The sequence below is a fragment of the Schistocerca serialis genome, chromosome 6, assembly GCF_023864345.2.
Source record: "Schistocerca serialis cubense isolate TAMUIC-IGC-003099 chromosome 6, iqSchSeri2.2, whole genome shotgun sequence".
Classification (NCBI taxonomy): domain Eukaryota; kingdom Metazoa; phylum Arthropoda; class Insecta; order Orthoptera; family Acrididae; genus Schistocerca; species Schistocerca serialis.
In genome coordinates this window covers 376258305-376280953 of record NC_064643.1, presented here as the reverse complement: position 1 = coordinate 376280953, position 22649 = coordinate 376258305, and the positions used below count along the sequence as shown (strand labels likewise).

The 22649-nt window shown below is 41.4% G+C and overlaps 1 protein-coding gene across 5 annotated transcripts in view; it reads right to left on the bottom strand.

The window, feature by feature from the left end:
• Positions 1–22649, bottom strand: part of LOC126485092 (integrator complex subunit 14) — a 79968-nt gene that overhangs the window by 25617 nt on the left and 31702 nt on the right. For 2 of the 5 annotated variants that reach the window (XM_050108703.1, XM_050108705.1), the window contains exons 2-3: positions 13068–13149; positions 6192–6384 (exon numbers count right to left, since the gene is read on the bottom strand). In XM_050108703.1, coding sequence (XP_049964660.1) covers positions 6192–6353 — 162 coding nt within the window. In that variant the 5' untranslated portion in view covers positions 6354–6384; positions 13068–13149. Of the gene's footprint in view, positions 1–6191; positions 6385–12778; positions 12910–13067; positions 13150–22649 lie in introns of those variants that run through there. The other 3 variants (XM_050108704.1, XM_050108707.1, XM_050108706.1) reach the window with 2 other exon arrangements.

Below are 22649 nucleotides of genomic sequence, written 5' to 3'. Positions count from 1 at the left end.
CACCCTCCTCCTCAACAACAACCAAATGGCAACAATTACAACTTATTTATTTATATTTATTTCATCCGACCATATTACTAGCTTCAGACTCACTGTTACACGGGACCATCAATAATGATGACGTTGATGAGGCATAAATATTCCCTACATCAGAGCTCTTGCAACACAAAAACTAATATGGAAGCTGAATAGGTAAAAGAATCCACTTTTCCTCCAAGAGAGCAGGAATTACTTGATGGCTTTCTAACTATCTGCCTGTATCAAACTTCTGAACATGATATATGAATCTGTTGAAGCTAGTAAAGTGAAAATAAAATTTTTGAGCAGCTGACAAATAATTTTTATTTTGGTGAAAAGGATCCAGCAAGGGCTAACAATCTGAAAAAAAGAGGTAGAGGCAATTCGCAAGCTCTTCCCTTGACACAGTGATTACTAAGAGTCATTCCAACACCTTCAATCAGATGTGAAGTGGACGGACCAATTAAAAAATACAGGCTGGACAAAATGTGCTTTGTAACTTCCCCCTCATATGATATGCCAACTGATGTTTGATCCCTCAAGTTAAGGAATTCAGTGATCTTATTATTTCCAAGCACATCAGGTAGTCTATGGTGGACTGAAATAAAAACCATACTGCTACTGAGAAGATTCAAATCCTCAGATCAATTGGGGGTTTATCTCCTATGCAAGGGCGGTGATATAACAATTCTGACACTTGAAGTTCAATGAGAAAGGCAGAATATGCTCCATCAAGTTGTTGGACCTGAGCAACTGTATAGTGGCCACTGCAATTCTATTCTACTGTAAATGGTGTGTGTGTGTGTGTGTGTGTGTGTGTGTGTGTGTGTGTGTGTGTGTGTGTGTTTGGGGGGGAAGGGAGGGAGGGAGGGAGGGAGGGAGGGAGGGAGGGAGAGGGAGAGGGAGAGGGAGAGGGAGAGGGAGAGGGAGAGGGAGAGGGAGAGGGAGAGAGAGAGAGAGAGGAGAGAGAGAGAGAGAGAGTTGGAATCACTTTGCTGCCCTTATACAGACTGAATGATTTCTGCATGGTAGCTAAAAGGCCTAAGCATCTTTCGTCCTGTGATGAGACATCTATGGAGGCCCAATGGAGTCATTAAAATCGGCATTGTCTCATTGGCTGATGTCTGATCATCTACTTCAGTCTGGGCAAGGATCATGACAGGTCTATAAAATTTGAGGGATTGGACCAAGTTACACATCATGAAAACATGAAGGTTCACAGTGCTGGCCACATCTGTAGAAAACTTTTGCTGGCCAATGAATGTGATGTCTTCCATGGGTGACAGATAAATCCAGATTCAGAGCTAGGTGGAGTACTTGGGACTAATGATGGCCTTAACAAATCATGTCTAGTGCCAGTTATTTTGTGGCACACTATTATAATCATCATCATCATCATCATCATCATCATCATCCTGTAGTCTTCGTTCACTAACCTCTTCAGTTTCTCATAACTGTTTTCTATCCTTATACTATCCACCATCTGGTATCTTCTACGTCCTTTTCTTCTTCTTTTATTCACCATTACTTCTACAGCATCCAACAGTAAACAATTTCTCTCATCCACTGTCCAAGCCAATTCTGTTACCTCTTCCTGATTACCTTTAAAATTTCTCTCCCTTCCCCCCACCCTCTCTTCTAAACACCACCCCAGTTCTCACTTTGTCTATCCACGTTATCCCACCCATCTTCCTCCTAAGCCAGATTTCAAATGCTTCTGTCCTCCTTTCTTCCTGTTTCCCCCCAGTGACCAAGTCTCAGCTCTGGGTAATGCCACTTTTAATATAAAGCACTTCACTATTTCTTTCACAGGTCCCTGACGATGCACCCACATAGAAGCCTCCTTCTCTTATTAAATGTCTCACTACCATCGCAATTGTGCTTTCCTCTGCTGTCTCATTCCCAAGCTGTACTTGTATTCTTTATTTTAGGTATAGATTCTTAATTAGCCTTCTATCCTTCCAATCGATTTCATTCTTAGAATGTCCATTAATTTAGTCAACTGTACTCTATCATAGGCTTTCTTCAAGTCAATGAAAACAGTAAAAACTTTTCTTCTTCCTTCAATGTATCTCTCACCTATAATTCTCAACAGCCAAACTGCATCTCTTGTACCTTTACCTCTTCTAAATTCATGCTGTTCCTCTGCAATACCTTTATCCAGTCTATCATGAAGTCTTATACTCATCACTCTTATGTTGTTGTGGTCTTCAGTCCTGAGACTGGTTTGATGCAGCTCTCCATGCTACCCTATCCTATGCAAGCTTCTTCATCTCCCAGTACCTACTGCAACCTACATCCTTCTCAATCTGCTTAGTGTATTCATCTCTTGGTCTCCCTCTACGATTTTTACCCTCCACGCTGCCCTCCAATGCTAAATTTGTGATCCCTTGATGCCTCAGAACATGTCCTACCAACCGGTCCCTTCTTCTCGTCAAGATGTGCCACAAACTCCTCGTCTCCCCAATTCTATTCCATACCTCCTCATTAGTTATGTGATCTACCCATCTTATCTTCAGCATTCTTCTGTAGCACCACATTTCAAAAGCTTCTATTCTCTTCTTGTCCAAACTATTTATCGTCCATGTTTCACTTCCATACATGGCTACACTCCATACAAATACTTTCAGAAATGACTTCCTGACAATTAAAATCTATACTCGATGTTAACAAATTTCTCTTCTTCAGAAACGCTTTCCTTGCCATTGCCAGTCTACATTTTATATCTTCTCTACTTTGACCATCATCAGTTATTTTGCTCCCCAAATAGCAAAACTTCTTTACTACTTTAAGTGTCTCATTTCCTAATCTAATTCCCTCAGCATCACCCGACTTAATTCGACTACATTCCATTATCCTCGTTTTGCTTTTGTTGATGTTCATCTTATATCCTCTTTTCAAGACACTGTCCATTCTGTTCAACTGCTCTTCCAAGTCCTGCTCTCTCTGACAGAATTACAATGTCATTGGCGAACCTCAATGTTTTTATTTCTTCTCCATGGACTTTAATACCTACTCCGAATTATTCTTTTGTTTCCTTTACTGCTTGCTCAATATACAGATTGAATAACATCGGGGACAGGCTACAACCCTGTCTCACTCCCTTCCCAACCACTGCTTCCCTTTCATGCCCCTCGACTCTTATAACTGCCATCTGGTTTCTGTACAAATTGTAAATACCCTTTCGCTCCCTGTATTTTATCCAAGCCACCTTTAGAATTTGAAAGAGAGTATTCCAGTCAACATTCTCAAAAGCTTTCTTTAAGTCTACAAATGCTGGAAACGTAGGTTTGCTATTCCTTAATCTTTCTTCTAAGATAAGTCGTAAGCTCAGTATTGCCTCACGTATTCCAATATTTCTACGGAATCCAAACTGATCTCCCCCGAGGTTGGCTTCTACCAGCTTTTCCATTCTTCTGTAAAGAATTCGTGTTCGTATTTTGCAGCAGTGACTTATTAAACTGATAGTTCGGTAATTGTCACATCTGGCAACACCTGCTTTCTTTGGGATTGGAATTATTATATTATTCTTGAAGTCTGAGGGTATTTCGCCTGTCTCATAGATCTTGCTCACCAGATGGTAGAGTTTTGTCAGGACTGGCTCTCCCAAGGCCGTCAGTAGTTCTAATGGAATGCTGTCTACTCCCGGGGCCTTGTTTCGAAGCAGATCTTTCAGTGCTCTCTCAAACTCTTCACGCAGTATCGTATCTCCCATTTCATCTTCATCTACATTCTCTTCCATTTCCATACTATTGTCCTCAAGTACATCGTCCTCGTATAGATCCTCTACATACACCTTCCACCTTTCTGCTCTCCCTTCTTTGCTTAGAACTGGGTTTCCATCTGAGCTCTTGATATTCATACAAGTGATTCTCCTTTCTCCAAAGGTCTCTTTAATTTTCCTGTAGGCAGTATCTATCTTACCCCTAGTGAGATAAGCCTCCACATCCTTACATTTGTCCTGTAGCCATCCCTGCTTAGCCATTTTGCACTTCCTGTAGATATCATTTTCGAGACGTTTTGTATTCCTTTTTGCCTGCTTCATTTATTGCGTTTTTATATATTCTCCTTTCATCAATTAAATTCAATATATCTTTTGTTACCCAAGGGTTTCTAGTAGCCCTCGTATTTTTACCTACTTGCTCCTCTGCTGCCTTCACTACTTCATCCCTCAGAGCTACCCATTCTTCTTCTACTGTATTTCTTTCCCCCATTGCTGTCAATTGTTTCTTTATGCTCTCCCTGAAACTCTGTGCATCCTCTGGTTTAGTCAGTTTATCCAGGTCCCATCTCCTTAAATTCCCACCTTTTTGAAGTTTCTTCAGTTTTAATCTACAGTTCATAACCCATAGATTGTGGTCAGAGTCCACATCTGCCCCTGGAAATGTCTTACAATTTAAAACCTGGTTCCTAAATCTCTGTCTTACCATTATATAATCTATCTGATACCTTTTAGTATCTCCGGGATTCTTCCATGTATACAACCTTCTTTTATGATTCTTGAACCAAGTGTTAGCTATCATTAAGTTATGCTCTGTGCAAAATTCTACCAGGCGGCTTCCTCTTTCATTTCTTACTCCCAATCCATATTCACCTACTATGTTATCTTCTCTCCCTTTTCCTACTCTCAAATTCCAGTCACCCATAACTATTAAATTTTTGTCCCCCTGCACTACCTGAATAATTTCTTTTATCTCATCATACATTTCATCAATTTCTTCTCATCATCTGCAGAGCTAGTTGGCATATAAACTTGTACTACTGTAGTAGGTGTGGGCTTCGTGTCTATCTTGGCCACAATAATGCGCGCACTACGCTGTTTGTAGTAGCTTACCCGCACTCCTATTTTTTTTATTCATTATTAAACCTACTCCTGCATTACCCCTATTTGATTTTCTATTTATAACCCTGTATTCACCTGACCAAAAGTCTTGTTCCTCCTGCCACTGAACTTCACAAATTTCCACTATATCTAACTTTAACCTATCCATTTCCCGTTTTAAATTTTCTAACCTACTTGCTCGATTAAGGGATCTGACTTTCCACGCTCCGATCCGTAGAACACCAGTTTTCTTTCTCCTGATAACGACGTCCTCCTGAGTAGTCCCCGCCCGGAGATCCGAATGGGGGACTATTTTATCTCCGGAATATTTTACCCAAGAGGACGCCATCATTATTTAACCATACAGTAAAGCTGCATGCTCTCGGGAAAAATTAAGGCTGTAGTTTCCTCTTGCTTTCAGCCGTTCGCAATACCAGCACAGCAAGGCCGTTTTGGTTATTGTTACAGGGCCAGATCAGTCAATCATCACTCTTAGTAGAACTATTTCTCCTTGAGAAATCAAACTTATGGTTCTAAAAATCCTCACTTTTATTGGCATTGCTTTTCTTCTCAATTGGTATCATCACTGTGAAGAGAAATTTATCAGGCCACTCACCTTTTTCATATATCTTATTACAAGGCTAAATTAACTCATTCATACCACTAACCCCAAGGTTCTTAAACAACTCTGCTGGTAATCCATTCTTTCCACTTCATCTCTCTTAAGTCCTTTCTACTTCTCTTCTTAAGATACAGCATCCTTTGCCCACTTGTATCATAAGAAAAGTACAAAGACAGAACAGAAGCATGGAGTCATCTCTACATTTTGGCAGACAATGTTGAAAGAAAGAAATCAATAAATTAAAGCTTACTAAGAAATTTATAGTGATCTCAATGTTTGTGTAGTGTCAACAGCTATTAGCTGCTTAACACACTTTGATGTCCATTTGATGCAATGGATCATGATGAGCAGTTTATTAGTTGGAATGATGTGAACTGTTTGAACATGAAACCTAACATCACTTCCAACAACCTTATATGATATGGAAATTATAATCCTGAAGCATTAAGATTTAGTCCAATTATCTTCCATTGGATAACATGAAAACCAACAGAACAATTATTCCTCTACAGACACACTCTTCAAATATGCTTCAGAACAAAGGCAGAAATAAAGAATTAACAACTGGGAACTTTAAAACAACTTATATTATGTAAATCATACAGCACTGTTTCAAAACTGCCTTATGCACTGATTTTAATAAGCAACTTACAAAAGTAAATGCATAACAATATATGCTTAAATGCCATGCAAAAATGAATTGTCAATACTTCTGTTCATAATTCTTACCAATGCTACAAATTCAAGTTTACTATGGACAGCTAGGTAGTCCAATAATGTGTTTATTCCATGAATTGCGAGGTTATGTCTGGTATATACTTCACCACTCTCAGGCAAAGCAACAGGTCTTGTCATCGACAATGACACATCAACAACTATTACTGTTGGCATCTTTGCACTGACTGTCAATCGTTGGGGCTACCTAAGCAATCAAGAAAACAGTTACATAAATTATAAAAGACAATTGGGGGTGGTTAAATGTAAAATATAATACACATGAAATCATTTAAAGTGGCTTTGGAAAATAGCAGTAGACATTTACAGTCAAAATTATGATAGGCCTATATGATAAATAGAAATGTATATTACACAAAACAGTTTTCTTCTTCTTGATAAAGAAGGCTGATTGAGAATAATGTGAGATGAGCATGTTAATCTGAGATGTACATATAATAAATAAGGATTCTTGTTTTATGGCCATTATGCCGGGGTCCAAGGCAAGTTTCTGTGGCAAAAGTTTCACCTCATAATGTTAGAGACATCACTAAGGCTATACAGATTCAAACAACGGTTTCAAACTGAAATAAGCTAAGCTGATAATGTCTGCACAGTAAGAACAGCATTTAACATTCTGGGGAGAATATGGTCATTAGAAATGAGCACAAAATTGAATGGCACAAGAATTAGGGAGGAAAAGACAGTATCCTCAAAGGAACTAGCCCAGCATTTGCCTTAGTGAATCAGGAGAGAGACACAAATCTGAATGGATAAACAGGGATGTGAATCCTACTCTTCCCAAATTGTAGCACAGTGACTTAATCCCAAAAGGCAGTACAGTACCTTAACCATCACAACCTTACATAATTTGTACGGAATATGAATCTCCAAACATACAGAGGGTGGATGAAAAATTGAAACAGTGTGAGAAATGCATGCTGGGACATAAATGCAGAATGCAGTGGAAGACTCTGCAGGAGAGATGCTCAGTAGCTCGTTACGGGCTTTTGTTGAAGTTTCAAGAACATACCTTCACCGAGGAATCAAGCAGTATATTGCTCCCTCCTACGTATATCTTGCGAAGAGACCATGAGGATAAAATCAGAGAGATTAGAGCCCACACAGAGGCATACTGACAATCCTTCTTTCCACGAACAATACGAGACTGGAATAGAAGGGAGAACCGAAAGAGGTACTCAAGGTACCCTCCGCCACACACCATCAGGTGGCTTGCGGAGTATGGATGTAGATGTAGATGCTACCCAAACCTGCAGGTCGTGCCTTATATTTTACCACAAACAGCACCTGTGCTATGTCCTCAACATGTTACAAGAGACAGTCATAGTCAGAACAGTGTTCTGTGTAGTTATGAGTGCATTATAATGGAGAAAAGGAAATTCAAACACAGTTGGTTCTTGTATTGCACATTCTTCTGTAACCAAGGGAGCCGAAGTGTTTGGTGTTTCACGAAGCATTGTATCTAAGATTCATACCACATACAAGTGGAATGGAAAAATACCATCTGCTAAGCCACAATGTGGACAAAAGTGTGTGTGTGTGTGTGTGTGTGTGTGTGTGTGTGTGTGTGTGTGTGTGTGTGTGTGTGTGTGGGATCGTGATGGACAATCACTGAAGAGGATTGTGATGAAAAATAAGAACAGCATTGCTGCAATGGTCACTGAATCTACACACCTCATATTACTGTAAAACAAGCAATGGAAATATAATGGAGAAAAGGCTCTTTCAAATTAAAAAAATGTTGCTGTAGTAAATAATTAAAAAAACAGAAAGAAATTATAATCGAGCTCTTAACAGTAGTAGGGAAAGGAAGGTAAGAGAAACATTGGGATTTAACATTCTGTCCACTACAAAATCATTAGAGGTAGAATTTGAGCCTCAAACTGATCAAGAATGAGAAAGGAAACTGACCACGTGATTTTTTAAAGGAACCATTCTGGGAATTTAGAGAAACTACAGATCACACAAAACAGGATGACTAGCCAGGGATTTGTGTCCTGATCCTCCCATAAGAGAGCATCGCAAGTGGTAATGATAAACATCAATGGCCATAATTTTACATAATAGTCTGCAAACCACTACGAAGTGAATGGCAGAGGTTACTCACAATAATACCCCAAATTAGGGGTTCTTCTCATTTCAATAACGTATGAAATGCAGTAAAGATGACTATGAGTGCTGTAAATAGTTTAATCTTACCATCACAAACCCCAGAGAGATGACTGGTAGGAAGCTGAAAATATCTCTAGATTCTTCACTTAAAACTAATTCTTGAAACTTCGTAAGTTCGGTTTCCCAAGATAATTGGTGTCTATCTTCAAGGGTCTGTCAATTCAGATTTTTCAACATTTCTGGGACACTCTCTCTTGAGTCATACAATCCTGTGACCGTTCCCACCATATTTCTTTGTGCACACTCAGTATCTCCTGTTATTATTTGTTGTGTGTGCCTTACATTTGAGTAATGTTCTATAATGGGATGCGCAAGTGATTTGTATGCCGTTCACTTTACAGACCAACTGCAATTTCTCAGTATCCTGCCAATGGACTAAGTACTGCCACCTGTATTATCTACAGCTGAGCCTCAGTGACTGTCCCATTTCATATTCCTAAAAATTGTTACAGTCAGATATTTGTAGGAGCTGACCGAGTCCAACTGTAGCTCACTGATGTTGCTCTCGTATGATACTTTTCTGCATTTTGTGAAGTGCACAATTTTGCATTTCTGAATGATTAAAACAAGTTGCCAATCTTTGCACCATATAGAAATCCTCAATGGGAGTAAAATTTTGTTTGATACTCCATATAATCATACTTTTGTTAATAAACTTCGCTCTGGTATTGAGTTAAATTTTTTTTCAGAAGTCACGATATACCACATCCAGCAGATTGACTTGATCCTTGCTTTTACAAATGTCACGTGAGAAAAGCCCAAGTTAGATTTTCCATAAGTGACATTATCAGACACTGTGCTAGTTGGCATGGAGGAGATCATTCTATTTGAGATGCCTCACTATGTTGACCTGTAAACATGTTCTAGGATTAGGATTATTCAACAGATGGATGCCAATGAAAGAGTGTGGTAATTTTGTGGATCACTTCCGCTACACTTTTTGCATACAGGTGTGACCTGTACTTTTTTCCAATTACTGGGCACAGTCTTTAGTTTGAGGGAGTACCAGGAAAAAGCAATCTGAAGGATCAGATAAAGTTACTACATAGAAATGTATGTTACTGAAACTTCAAATTCTGGCTTTTTAAATGCATACATTCTAATCATCAGTATGAAGCTCCATGAACATAAAGGAGGAAGAAGAAGAAGAAGAAGAAGAAGAAGGGAGATGCTGTAACAAGTGAGTGGACACTCTTGTAAATGCACAAACCACTTAAATGCATTAAAAATATTCTGCCAGGACAAAGTCACAACTGATAAATTGCTCACTGTAGATTTAAATGAAATCTAGAAAACATACAATAAAACTGTAAAAAGAAAATGATGTGATAATGTTTTTATCAGACAGGTATAAAAATGAAAGATTTGAGGTGATCATATTTTCTTGACAGATTTACAAGTCTACTTTTCGCAAAACTGGATGGTTATCATAAAAAACGTATCACAGCATGCAAGCGTGGTAGTTTGTGCTGCACACAACAAAGCTAACTTAAAGAAATCTTGAATATATTTATTGAGAAAGTGTTTTTATTATGTTTTAAAGACTTGACCAATAACTGGTTGCTTTGTTGCTAGGTCAGCAATACTTCAGCAATGCAATAATAGTTTATTCACATGCTATGTATGCTCAGTGATTTTATTTCTTTTACAGCACTGAAATTAAATTACAGTTAATAAAATGTTCCGAGCTATTACGCCATGGTTGAATGGATTTCACCTTGGGCTCTTAAGGTGAAATTCATTTGATCACGGCATAACAGCCCGGAACATTTTATTAATTGTAGCTCTTCCGGACATGAAAGTTGTTTTTACTTATTTATTGATCCCCCCCCCCCCCCCTCCACACACACACACACACACACACACACACACACACACAATTGCAGCTCTTTTATATTTCTTAGAGCAGGAAAATCATCAATTGTACTTGTGACATACGGATTTGGCTTAAAACCTGCAGCATTTATAATGTGACCAAGATACACAGTTTGCAACTTTGGGATTGAGTATTTCTCTAATTTCAAGCTCAAATTCGCAAACTGTGGACAAGACAGAATGTCTGTTCCTCAACTGACAGAGAAAAACAATGATGTCATCAAGATAACTGAGACACATATTGTACAAATCAGTAAACCGCTAAAATGTAGTGGAAGAATTCCTTAGCCCAAAAGGCAATCTGAGACATTCACACAACCTGCACAGCATCAAGAAAACCATTTTGGCTCTATCTTAAGCTCATATATAAGGTGAAAAAATGCTTGTAATTCCCTAAGCAGTTGCCCACCTTGTCTAGTCGTAGTATCGCATAAATATCTGGCATGATAACTTTGTTTTCTCTCGCATGTAGACATATAAGCAATAGGTATTTTCCCCTCTGATTCTCTATGTACGTAAAATGACAATGGTCTGCGCCCAAAGGATAGAAGAAGGCCAGATTATGCCCCTGTTTAACTGCTGCTTTATATTTTCCCTTCTATCGACTATAGATGGTATAGCATTCTGAGCTACTGGCTGTGTCTCTCCAGTCAGGATTTTGTGTTGTGTCAAGTCAGTGGCAGGAAAATACCGTCTTTCCTTGAACAACCATGTGAATCACTCCAATACCAGTTATAACACATTTAAATTCAACAAATGCAACAGTCTTTCTTTTTACTGATTTTAAATGAATGGTAGGACTGAAACTTCCTGGCAGATTAAAACCGTGTGCCCGACCGAGACTCTGCAAGGTTCGCAGGAAAGCTTCTGTAAAGTTTGGAAGGTAGGAGATGAGATCCTGGCAGAAGTAAAGCTGTGAGGACCGGGCGTGAGTTGTGCTTTGGTAGCTCAGATGGCAGAGCACTTGCCCGTGAAAGGCAAAGGTCCCGAGTTCGAGTCTCGGTCGGGCACACAGTTTTAATCTGCCAGGAAGTTTCATATCAGCGCACACTCCGCTGCAGAGTGAAAATCTCATTCTGAGTGGTAGGACTATTTACAAGGTGTGATAAAAAAGTAATGGAATTTTTTAAATTTTGCGGTTGCTATATATCCAACTTTCATTGTTTTTTTATCTTGTTAGCACACGTGTTCCTGATGTAGATTGCATTTTCAGCTGTTTTGAATATTTAGTTTGTTGTTGACAGTCAAAGTTATGTGTGTTTTTGAGTATTTGGCAAATTTTAACTTTTCAAAAAGACGGTTCAGAGAATCTGCATTAAATTTTGCTTGAAAAATGCAACAAAGTGCAGCATGAATTAATGTTGACTGTGGCTTTTGATGGATCTACTATGAATAAAACAAGAGTGAGTGGTATAAATGTTTCAAAGAGGGTCAACAAGATGTTGAAGGTGACGACCACCCTGGATGCCCTAGCACACCAACTACCGATGATAATGTGAAAGAAGTAAAGGAAATCATCTGCAAAATTGCAGAATCACAATCAGAGAGGTTGCTGATGATGTCAGCGTATCCTCTGGCTCACGACAAGCAATTTTTTTGAATGTATTGGGCATGATACAGGTAGCAATAACTTTGATCCACAACTGCTGAATTTTGACCGAATTGCTGAATGAAGCTGACAATGATCCAGAGCTTCTAACAAAGGTTATAATAGGTAACAGAACATGGGTGTATGGGTATGATGTTGAAACCAAGATCCAACCGTCCTAGTGGAAAATGCCTGGGGGAAAAAGAAACCTACCTGGAAGTTATGCACCATTTGCGTGAAGTAATCCAAAGAATACGACCAGAATTTATGCAAAACTACTTGCAGAAATTGCATCACAGTAATGCTCCCACTCACACCTCGATACTCGTTTGTGATATTTTGGCAAAAATAAAAAAACATTATGTTGCCTCAGTCATTATGTTCGCTAGATATGACCCCCCTGTGACTTCTTTCCATTCGCGCAGCTGAAGAGAACCATCAGAGGACGTTATTTTCACATGACTGATTAGATAAAAACAGAATCGTTGAAGGATGCGAACACTGTCACAAAAAGAGAGTTCCAGAAGTGCTTCCAAGATTGGAAAAAGTGCTGACACGTTGATGAATAAATAAAGATTATTTAAGAAAAATAAAAATTCCCACTACTTTTTGATCACACCTCATATATTTTTCACCATGGCAACATTTTCAACCTCTTCAAAGTAATCCAACCATACAAGGACAAGTATTTCTTCTCTGATACTTTCAGCTTGTTGTATTCCTCTTTTTGCATGCAATTGGAGGTAGTTGTTAACTTCATTTCTTGTAAGCAAATCAACCGTCAGCTCTTTGGTTTTGATAGTTATCCACAGAAATCTTGACATCCCATCAAAGTTTTTGAGGTATGTTCCTTCAACACTAATGCAACTGTGTGGAGACCATAAGGCTCCCTGTCACCAGGGGGGGGGGGGGGAATGTATACTAAGTGACAGTACACGATCTTTACCAGTCAGAGGATAATGTTGCCCCGCACAATCAAGTCTGCCACCTTGGAAAATCCTTGAATACAGACTGGAAGATATCATTTTAATGGGAGCTGGGGGCGGAAGCAAAACTGACTCTCTGTCATTAAGCTGAATATCTCTTTCCCAGAAGTGTTCCATTATTTGTCTAAAAGTTCTCACAATTTGTGGGTTTATACTCGCTTTAAGATTACACTGTGATTGACAGACTGCAAGGGTAGGGCAGTACTGCCGGCCTGCAGCCAGCTATGTTTCACAAGGTGCTGCACGTACCTACAGAATAAGCATCACAGCAAGCATGTGGTGCTCCAAAGAACTACAATTGGATGGCGGCAGGCACCTACCACTCAACTCACTGAAACATCAAACACAAAGTAATTTATTATCAACTGCCAAGATGCTGGATAAGAAAAGTATAAATTTTATTGTTTAACAGCATTTGAACCAATTATAGATGGTTATGTTCTAATGAAGGATGCTGTGGACCCTGCAAATAAATCGTTGCTTATTAATTACAAAATAATGTATCTTTATTGCATACAGTATTCATGTTACCTACTTCCAGCATGAATTCATCTTCCGCCACAGCTATGCAGACTGAGCTTTAGGTCAGACTGTCAGATATGTTAATGAAGAGACACACACACACACACACACACACACACACACACACACACACACACACACACACACCCCCACACACGCGCGCGCGCGCGCTAATAAAGTTGGATTTATGAGTTGTAACAATCCCACTCAGTTAAATTCCATGCTGTGCCATCCACCTTTAGAAGGACTACCAAGCTAGTAAATTGATGAGAAAACACAAGAATCTAACTGTACAGTCAGCAAGTCACTGTAAATCTAATATATTTTCAGTCAGTTATAGGGTTTGTGATGTTCATACCTTACAAAAATATATGTCACCTTGCCAATTTGTCACTTTAACATCCAGCTTCATTATCAAATTTAAGCTGTCAACATAAAATTCAACACTGAGTACATCATCATGACAAAGGTTATATTGAAATTGTGTCTCCATGGGCAATTCACCAAATAACACCAACATGGTTAGCTTATAAAAATACTGCTCATAAATTAAACAGTTCGCTTTCACTTACATGCAGAATCTACAATCAAAAACACTTTCTGTTGTGACAGTGCCACGACATTTAACAGTGCCGCCACGACAGTACGCGCAAACGGCGATAGAGGCGCTCCGCAACTCGGCTGAGCGCGGGAGCGCCGCCTAGCTACGAACGGTGCCGGCCGCATGTCACGGCACGGCAGTCGAATAAGAGATACTGAGTTGTTATCATGTAACGAGCTATTGTTTCTAAGTGAGTGTGTTTGAATATCCACGCAATTATTGGTGATTAAAGGTTATAACACTTTTTGGCGACGAGGTCAGATATTTTCTCTGCGTTGTGGATTTGTGTGTTCGTGACGGGGCAGACATGTAAAAGTTTATGCAAGCGCTCATTGAACAACAAACACAGCTGACGGCTGCTATTCAGGTGTTGTCGACATCACTTACTCATTGTCTGTCTTCCTCTTCTCCGCCTCCATTCCCTCCTTACGACGAGGCCGCTGAAGACTGGGAGGATTATGAGAAGCGTTTGCGGCAACACTTCTTGGCTTTCGGCGTTGTCGACGGTCCTACGTGTAAGTCGTTATTTCTATCTTGGATTTCTCCACTGATCTATCAGCTGCTATCTCATTTAGCCCCTCTGCGGGAACCTGCCTCTCTGTCCTTCCAAGAAATGTGAGACTTATTGTCTAACTATTACCGGAAAAACGCCCACGTCGTTGCCGCCCGCGTGGCGTTCTACCGGTGTTGTAAACAGCCCCATCAATCTTACCGGGTTTGGGCGGTGGAACTACACGGTCTGAGTAGGAAATGTCAGTTTGTCACGGACACTCATCATGAGTCTTATGCTGATTCAATGGTTAGGGATGCTATTCTACGGCTTGCTCCTGATAAAGAAGTTCGGCAATGTGCCCTACAACTGCCAAACCCGTCGTTGTCGAAAGTTCTAAGCACTGCTCAATCCTTTGAAGTGTCTCACGCTGCTGGCGCGCAAATAGACGCATGGTGTGATGTAAGTGCTGTACAGTCAACTTTCGACACGGACAATTTGCCTGTTTCACAGGAGAACGAAGATGTGGCGGCGGTTCACTCGCATAAACAACGTCGCATTGGGCCGCAGCGCTCGCAGCGAAAACAGCAACCACAGAAGCAGGTTCGTTCCGCACTTCCTTCTTGTCCACGTTGTTTCGTACAGCATGACAGGGCCGCGTGTCCAAAACGTTGAGCCACGTGTAATGCATGTAGGAAAAAAGGCCACATTGCTTCTGTGTGTCAGTCCCCTAAAGTTCCTGTCGACGAGAACGAGGCATCGGACATGGATGTTAACTGTGTGCTTTCTCAAACAAATAAGATGTTTGTTACTGTTCGTGTTCTGGATAAAGACATTCGCATGCAAGTGGACACTGGCTCTGCAGTAAGTCTCATTAATTCTCGCACGTATTTGGAGTTGGGCTCCCCTCCCTTGTCTCCAGTTACGAGAAATCTGAGAACTTATAATAAACAGACAATTCCTATCATTGGCCAGTTTGATGCTTCCACTGCCTACAAGTCTGTTGTTAGGCCCCTCACGTTTTATGTGGTGGATCATGCAGGCACTGAAAACCTGTTCGGTTATGATGCTTTCCAGTTGTTCGGGTTCTCCATTGATGATGATGTGCACCTCATATCTGAGGATATTCCGTATCAACAGCTGGATGGATTGTGTTCTGAATTTTCGTCCGTGTTCTCTGCTGGTCTGGGTCATGCCAAGGATTTTGAAGCCTACATTACTCTTAAACCTACAGCTCGCCCTAAGTTTTTCCGGGTACGCCCTATTCCGGTGGCGTTGCGTGCACCTGTCAAGGCTGAGATAGACAGGTTAACAGCTTCAGGGATTCTCCTTCCTGTTACCTCCAGCGAATGGGCATCGCCAATCATGGTGGTTTCTAAACCAAACGGGAGTCTGTGATTGTGTGGTGATTTTAAAGCTACTGTCAACACTCAGAGCCTCATTGACACTTATCCTCTTCCCCGTCCTGAGGAGTTATTTACCACGCTCGCTGGGGGCCAGTTCTTTTCCAAACCTGACTTATCGGAGGCGTAACATCAGTTGCCGTTGGATGCTTCTTCCAAGGAATTTCTCATCATCAACACTTCTTGTGGGTTGTATCAGTACCAGCGGTTACCATTTGGCGTCGCTAGCGCGCCGGCCATTTTTCAGCGGTTTTTGGAACAGCTCATGGCTTCCGTTCCCGGCTGGATAAACTATCTGGATGACATTGCTGTCACGGGGGCCTCCACTGAGGAGCACCTTCGCAATTTCCGTTCACTGTTTCGGGTTTTGCATTCGGCTGGGTTGAGGTGCAATCTGGACAAGTCACAGTTATTCCAACCCTCCATTGTGTATCTTGGTTTCCACTTGTCCCGTGAGGGTATACGTCCTCTACGTCAGCACGTTGCGGCCATTAACGCTCTACCCCGGCCATCTACGGTCAAAGAACTTCATGCGTTTCTAGGCAAGATTGCTTATTATCACAAATTCATTCCATCCGCGGCGGCAGTAGCTCATCCTCTGCATCAGCTATTACGCAAAAACGTCCCTTTCTGTTGGTCCGATGAGTGTGAGCAGGCTTTTGTCCGCCTGAAGACTCATTTGCAGTCGGCGCCTTGTCTTGCCACATTCCGTCCGGGTCAGCACTTGGTTCTGGCGACTGACGCGTCACAGTATGGCCTAGGGGCTGTTCTCACCCATCGATATGAGGATGGGTCGGAACGACCCATCACCTATGCTTCCAAGACCCTCAACGATGCGCAACGGTGTTACTCTCAAATCGAAAAGGAGGCGCTCGCTATCATTTATGCTCTAAAAAAGTTCAGCGTTTTTTTGTATGGTTCTAAGTTTCACCTCATCACCGACCACAAGCCGCTGGTCTCTCTGTTCAGCCCATCGGCGTCGCTTCCGGATAAGGCAGCTCACCGCCTGCAACGTTGGGCCTTATACTTGTCTCATTTTCACTATGAGAGCCACTATCGCCCCACGGCCCAGCACGACAATGCTGACGCATTGTTGCGATTGCCAGTGGGCCCCGACCCGGTTTTCGATCTGTTTCCACATTGATGAGGAAGAACAATGTGCGGTCGAGGGTTTTCCACTTACAGGTTTGCAGGTCACATCGGCTACTGCGCGGGACCCGGTCCTGTGTCAGGTGCTCGGTTTTGCTCAACGGGGATGGCCGGACAGGAGCAAGGGCCGGGCATCGGATCCCCTTCGCAACTACCATGCCTTGCGCCTTCGTCTGTCTGTTCGTGATGGTGGTGTTCTTCTGGCCACGGATGATGCATCTCCATGGGTTGTGGTGCCAGCCTCTCTTCGCAAAGATGTTCTCAAACTGTTGCATGAAGTCCATTGGTGTATTTCTCGGACTAAGTCCCTGGTCCGCAGGCAAGTTTACTGGCCCGGTATTGATTCGGACATCGCCCACATGGTTGCTGCGTGTGGTCAGTGTGCTCAACAATTGGCTGCACCTCGTACAATGCCCTCTCCGTGGCCTGATCCGGCGCAGCCATGGGAACGGGTGCACACTGACTTTGCCGGCCCCTTCCTCGGTACTTATTGGCTACTGTTGATTGATGCCTTCTCGAAGTTTCTGTTTGTTGTTCGATGTCCGTCGCCCACCACTGTGGCGACGATGCTGGCTTTGTCCAAAATCTTTGCGCTAGAAGGTCTTCCATCCATGATCGTCACAGACAATGGCCCTCAGTTCTCTTCACAGGCCTTCCGGGATTTTTGTACTGGACAAGGGATTCATCATGTTACAGCACCGCCCTTCCATCCGCAGTTGAATGGGGAGGTCAAGCACCTTGTCCGCACTTTCAAAAGCCAGATGAAAAAATTCCTTAGTAATTTTTCCACAGATGACGCTCTGCTACAATTTCTGAGTTCTTATCGCTTCACGCCTCTGGGTGATCGCAGCCCTGCTGAACTCTTGCATGGCCACCAACCACGCACTCTACTGCACCTGCTTCACCCTGTCAGGCCTTGTGCTGTGTCCCCTAGTGCGGGAAAATACTCGGTGGGCGCCGACGTGTGGGCACAAGGGTATGGATCTCGCCCTAAATGGATTCCAGGGGTGGTTAAGGCTCTTCGCGGCCGCCGGCTTTGTGAAATACGTACGGACGACGGCATGGTTGTTCGCCATTACGAACAGATGCACCCACGAGTGGTGGCCACGCCGGTGCCACCGCCCCTTCCTTTGCCTCCACCAGCCCGAGAAGCCAGTCCTGTCGCTGATGCCGATCTACCGTACGTGTTGATGCAGCCGACGTCGCTACCGCTTCCGAGTACACCGGAACCGGCCCCAGTCGCGACGCCGCCTTCTCCAGGACCCATCTCGCTGGAGCACGCCCCCAGGTTTTCACCCATCATCTCGTCCAGGAGGCACGTTCCACGCACGAGCTTCTGTCCTGGACATTTTCGACCATACTCTCGTGTCTCTCCGCGGGATCTTCTCGGGGCCTCACAAGAGGCCATGGATGTTTCCATACTGTCCATGTCTCCAAGGAAGTGAGTGTTTTTTTGTTTTTTGTTTTTTTTTTTTTCAAGGGGGGAAAAGTGTTGTGACAGTGCCACGACATTTAACAGTGCCGCCACGACAGTACGCGCAAACGGCGATAGAGGCGCTCCGAAACTTGGCTGAGCGTGAGAGCGCCACGTAGCTACGAACAGCGCCAGCCGCATGTCACGGTACGGCAGTCAAATAAGAGATACTGAGTTGTTATCATGTAACGAGCTATTGTTTCTAAGTGAGTGTGTTTGAATATCCATGCAATTATTGGTGATTAAAGGTTATAACACTTTCATCATAAATTAAAAAATATTTGAAGGCAGACCCCCAACAATTACAGAGGAGTATCACTGCTGGATATAATATACAAGATTCTTTCTAAGTTCTTTTGAACAGGACAGAGCCGCAATTGGACCCACAAATCGGGGAATACCAGTGGGATTCTAGAAAGGGTAGATCACGTTCAGAACAAGTACTAAACCTTAAAAACATCATGGCATACCAAAAATCACAGGCAAAGACATACGCAATCTCCTTCATTGATTTCAAAATAGCATATGATTCGACTGACAGAGAATCCTTATTATCAGTCCTGGAAGAAATGGGTTTGGATAAGAAAACAACTAATATTATAAGAGCGACCCTTACAAATACATTTTCGAAAGTTAAATTTATGGGCAAATTATCGGAACCCTCTGAAGTAACAACAGTAGAGCGACAGGGGGATGGGCTTACTGTTGCTGTTCAATTGTGCGCTTGAGAAAGTAGTCTGAGTATGGAATACAAATATTAAAAGTGGTATAAGACTGGGTTGCAAAAAGAAGAAACTTAAAGTAAATTGCATTGCTTTTGCAGATGATATGGCCCTGTGTGCTGAAACAATAGAAGAATCATGGGAGCAAATCCTTGAACTAAGGAAACAAGCAACTAAAATAGGTCTTCACATCTCCTTTGAAAAAACTAAGATATTGACAAACATCAAGCACTCATGTAAATACCTCCAAGTTCAAGAACAAAAGATTGAAATAGTAAAAGAATTCAAATATCTCAGAGAATGAATTAGTTGGAATGCTGGGGAAAGCAAAGCAATGGAATCCAGAAAAAATAAACTTGAATTGGCCTTCCAACTAACAAAAAATACATACCAAAAAAAATCCCTTTCATGGTGGTCCAAAATCACACATTACAAGACAGTGATTAAGCCAGAAGCACTGTATGCAGCAGAAACACTAAACAGAAAGAAAAATTTTAAGAAAAATCATAGGATCAAAATTTCCAGACAATAAGATTATGTACATAAAAAATGAAACTCTCTAAAAGAAAACTGAAAAACTTTCAGATACTATGTGTAAGAGGAGGATAAATTTTTATGATCATCTTCTCACAATGAATTCCAACCGATTAACCAAACAAATCTTTGACTTTTTCTGTAACCGCAAAACGAAACGCAACTGGTTTAAAGAAACTGAGAAAGACCTAGTAGAATTAAAGATTCCAGAAAATTCACTTATGGACCGAACAGCTAAATTAATTACTAAAGATGAAAACATTCCAAGACAAATCTACACAAAAGCCCAAACCCTTCATCTCAGAAGAAGAGAGGAAAAGAAGATCAGAAAGTATGAAGAAATACTGGGTCCTAAGAAAAGAACAACGCACAAAAAAATGATTGATTCAACGTACCCCAAAGAGGGTGAAACAAAAGAAGAAGAAGAAGAAAAAATATTTAGACAGTTAAATGAAAAGTCTGTACCTTTAATGGCCTAATGGAGTTGCAAGGAAGGAAAAAATGACCCTCTATTTCAGTCATACTAAACATACACTTCTGAAAAGACCACATGGTTGATCTTTAGGTAGACACCAAAATACAACTTTAAGATAATTTACAAACTGTAAAGTCTCTTGTACAAGGGCTATTCAGAAAATACGGAACATTTTGCCACTAAAAAAAAAAAAATAATAAATAAACATAAAAAAATAAAAATAAAATAAGTACAAGAAATGCATTTTATTATATACATCTGAAGGAGCGACTGACATACTACTTTTCCACATGGTCACCAAACACACTGAGGTGGTGGACAAGCTTTGAAAGACCTTCATCACAAAATTCTGCCGCCTGAGACTTCAGCCAGACAGTCGCGCCCACCTGGAGTTCCGCTTCGTCATCAAAGTGCTGCGTTGCAAGCCAGTTCTTCATCTTGCGAAACAAGTGGAAGTTGCTTGGTGCAAGACTGCAGCTGTAAGGTGGATGAGGGAAAATTTCCCATTTAAATGAACTAAGGAGTTCTTTAGTGCAGTTTGCCATGTGAGGTTGGGCGTTGTCGCGCAAAAACAAAATTTTGGAAGTCAGCTTATCTCGGCATTTGTTTTGAACTGCTCTTCTAAGGCTGTGCAAAGTTTGACAGTACTGGGCAGAATTTATGGTTGCTCCAAGTTCAAGAAGATCGTTAAGAAGCACACCTTGCCTATCCCAAAACACTGTCACCATCAACTTCGTTGCTGACAAGGTTTGCAAACATTTTCTTGGTTTATGGGGGGGACCTCGCGTGCCCCCACTCCATGGACTGTAATTTTGCCTCGCAATTGACGTGTTTTACTCAAGTCTCATCGCCGGTTATGATTCGATTCAGTGATGAATCACCATGCTTGTGGTAGGCCTCCAGAAATGTCAACGTTGCCCCCCATTCGCTGTTCTTTATGGCGCTCTGTAAGCATTTTGGGCACCCGTTGTGCACAAAATTTGTGATAGGCTAGCTTTTGAGTGACATTTTCAAACAACAAAGTCCGTGAAACTTGTGGAAAAAGAAAGCGAAAGCTCTGTTATTGTGAAGGGGCAGTTTTCACGAATCGTATAATCAACTTCAGCAACAAGATCGTTAGTCACAATGCTCAGGCGTCCACTCTTCTCTTCATCATGAGTGCTGGTTCGGCCATTTTTAAACCGAATGCACCATTTCCGGGCAGAACATTCACCCTTTATGTTGTTTCTGTACACTTCGCACAGTTCACAATAAATTTCTATGGGTTTTAGGATTTTTGCCAACAATAACCATATCACAGACGCACCTCGCAACTGGTGGGATTTTCGATTGCAGTGCACATTTCAAATTCGAATATCCAAAAAACCAGACGCGCAGAGATGTTCCCACTGTCACGGATGGATGCTGACTGAGCTGCCGAGCAGTGGTAAGACACCAAACTTATTTTCAGGGAGACAGCTATTCACCTTCCCATCCAGCCACCAGATTTAAGTTTTCCCTGATTTCTGTAAACTGCTTAAGGAAAATGCTTCAATGGTTGTTTTGAAGGAGCACAGCCTTCCAGAGTTTGAGCTTTTGCTTTGTCTCTAGCTGACATAATCTTCCTTCCTTAGGGAATTCTGTTTCCAACAGGACCAGCCTCCCATATACACACATCTGTAACGACGCAAAGATGGTTTACGAAATGTAATGAGAGTGATTTTCTCAAGTAACAATATCATGGAAAGACATCAAACTCGACAGATATGTATGGTGGAGGTGACACAACATTTGTGCATCCCATCTTAGAATATTGTTCAAGTTTGGGAGACGCATACCCAGGAATAGAGAAAAAATATTCTATTTTATGGCCAATTTCAGCGTTATTTTTTTCTGTCAAGTTCAGTATTTTTTTTAACAAAATTTGTGTTTTTCAATCAATTTTAATGTTGTTAGCTGCCACTATTGGTGCAATTCTTTGCCATCTTCTGTAGAAGGTTCCAACTGCTTATTTTTGAAGTACCATATTTTCCTTGTCTTACTTGTTTTCAGTGTTATGGCGAAAGTGAAAATATACCCATCAATTATGTTATACTTATTTTCATCACCTTTATTTAAATTGAAGGGCAAAATTATTTAGTTAAACACATTACATCTGATCATTTAAAGGAAAAATAACTCTGCAATCGCACACAGCTGGGAAGTGTTCCATAACGAAGCATTTTTCTGAAACATCATGCTGGCGATATTTCAACACTACACTATAGTGTGAAAGCACATGCATGCATTCTATATTTGAATTCAGCACAACACAAGACATTTTCCAACACTCACATATCCCACTTGTATGGAAAGCTGTTTTCCACCAAATTACTAATGAATCTGTATCTGTTTACAATATCTACATGACTAAGGACCTCCCATTCCAGTTACACTTAATGTCCTCTTTGCCATGCCGGTGTTAACAAATTTCATCATTATC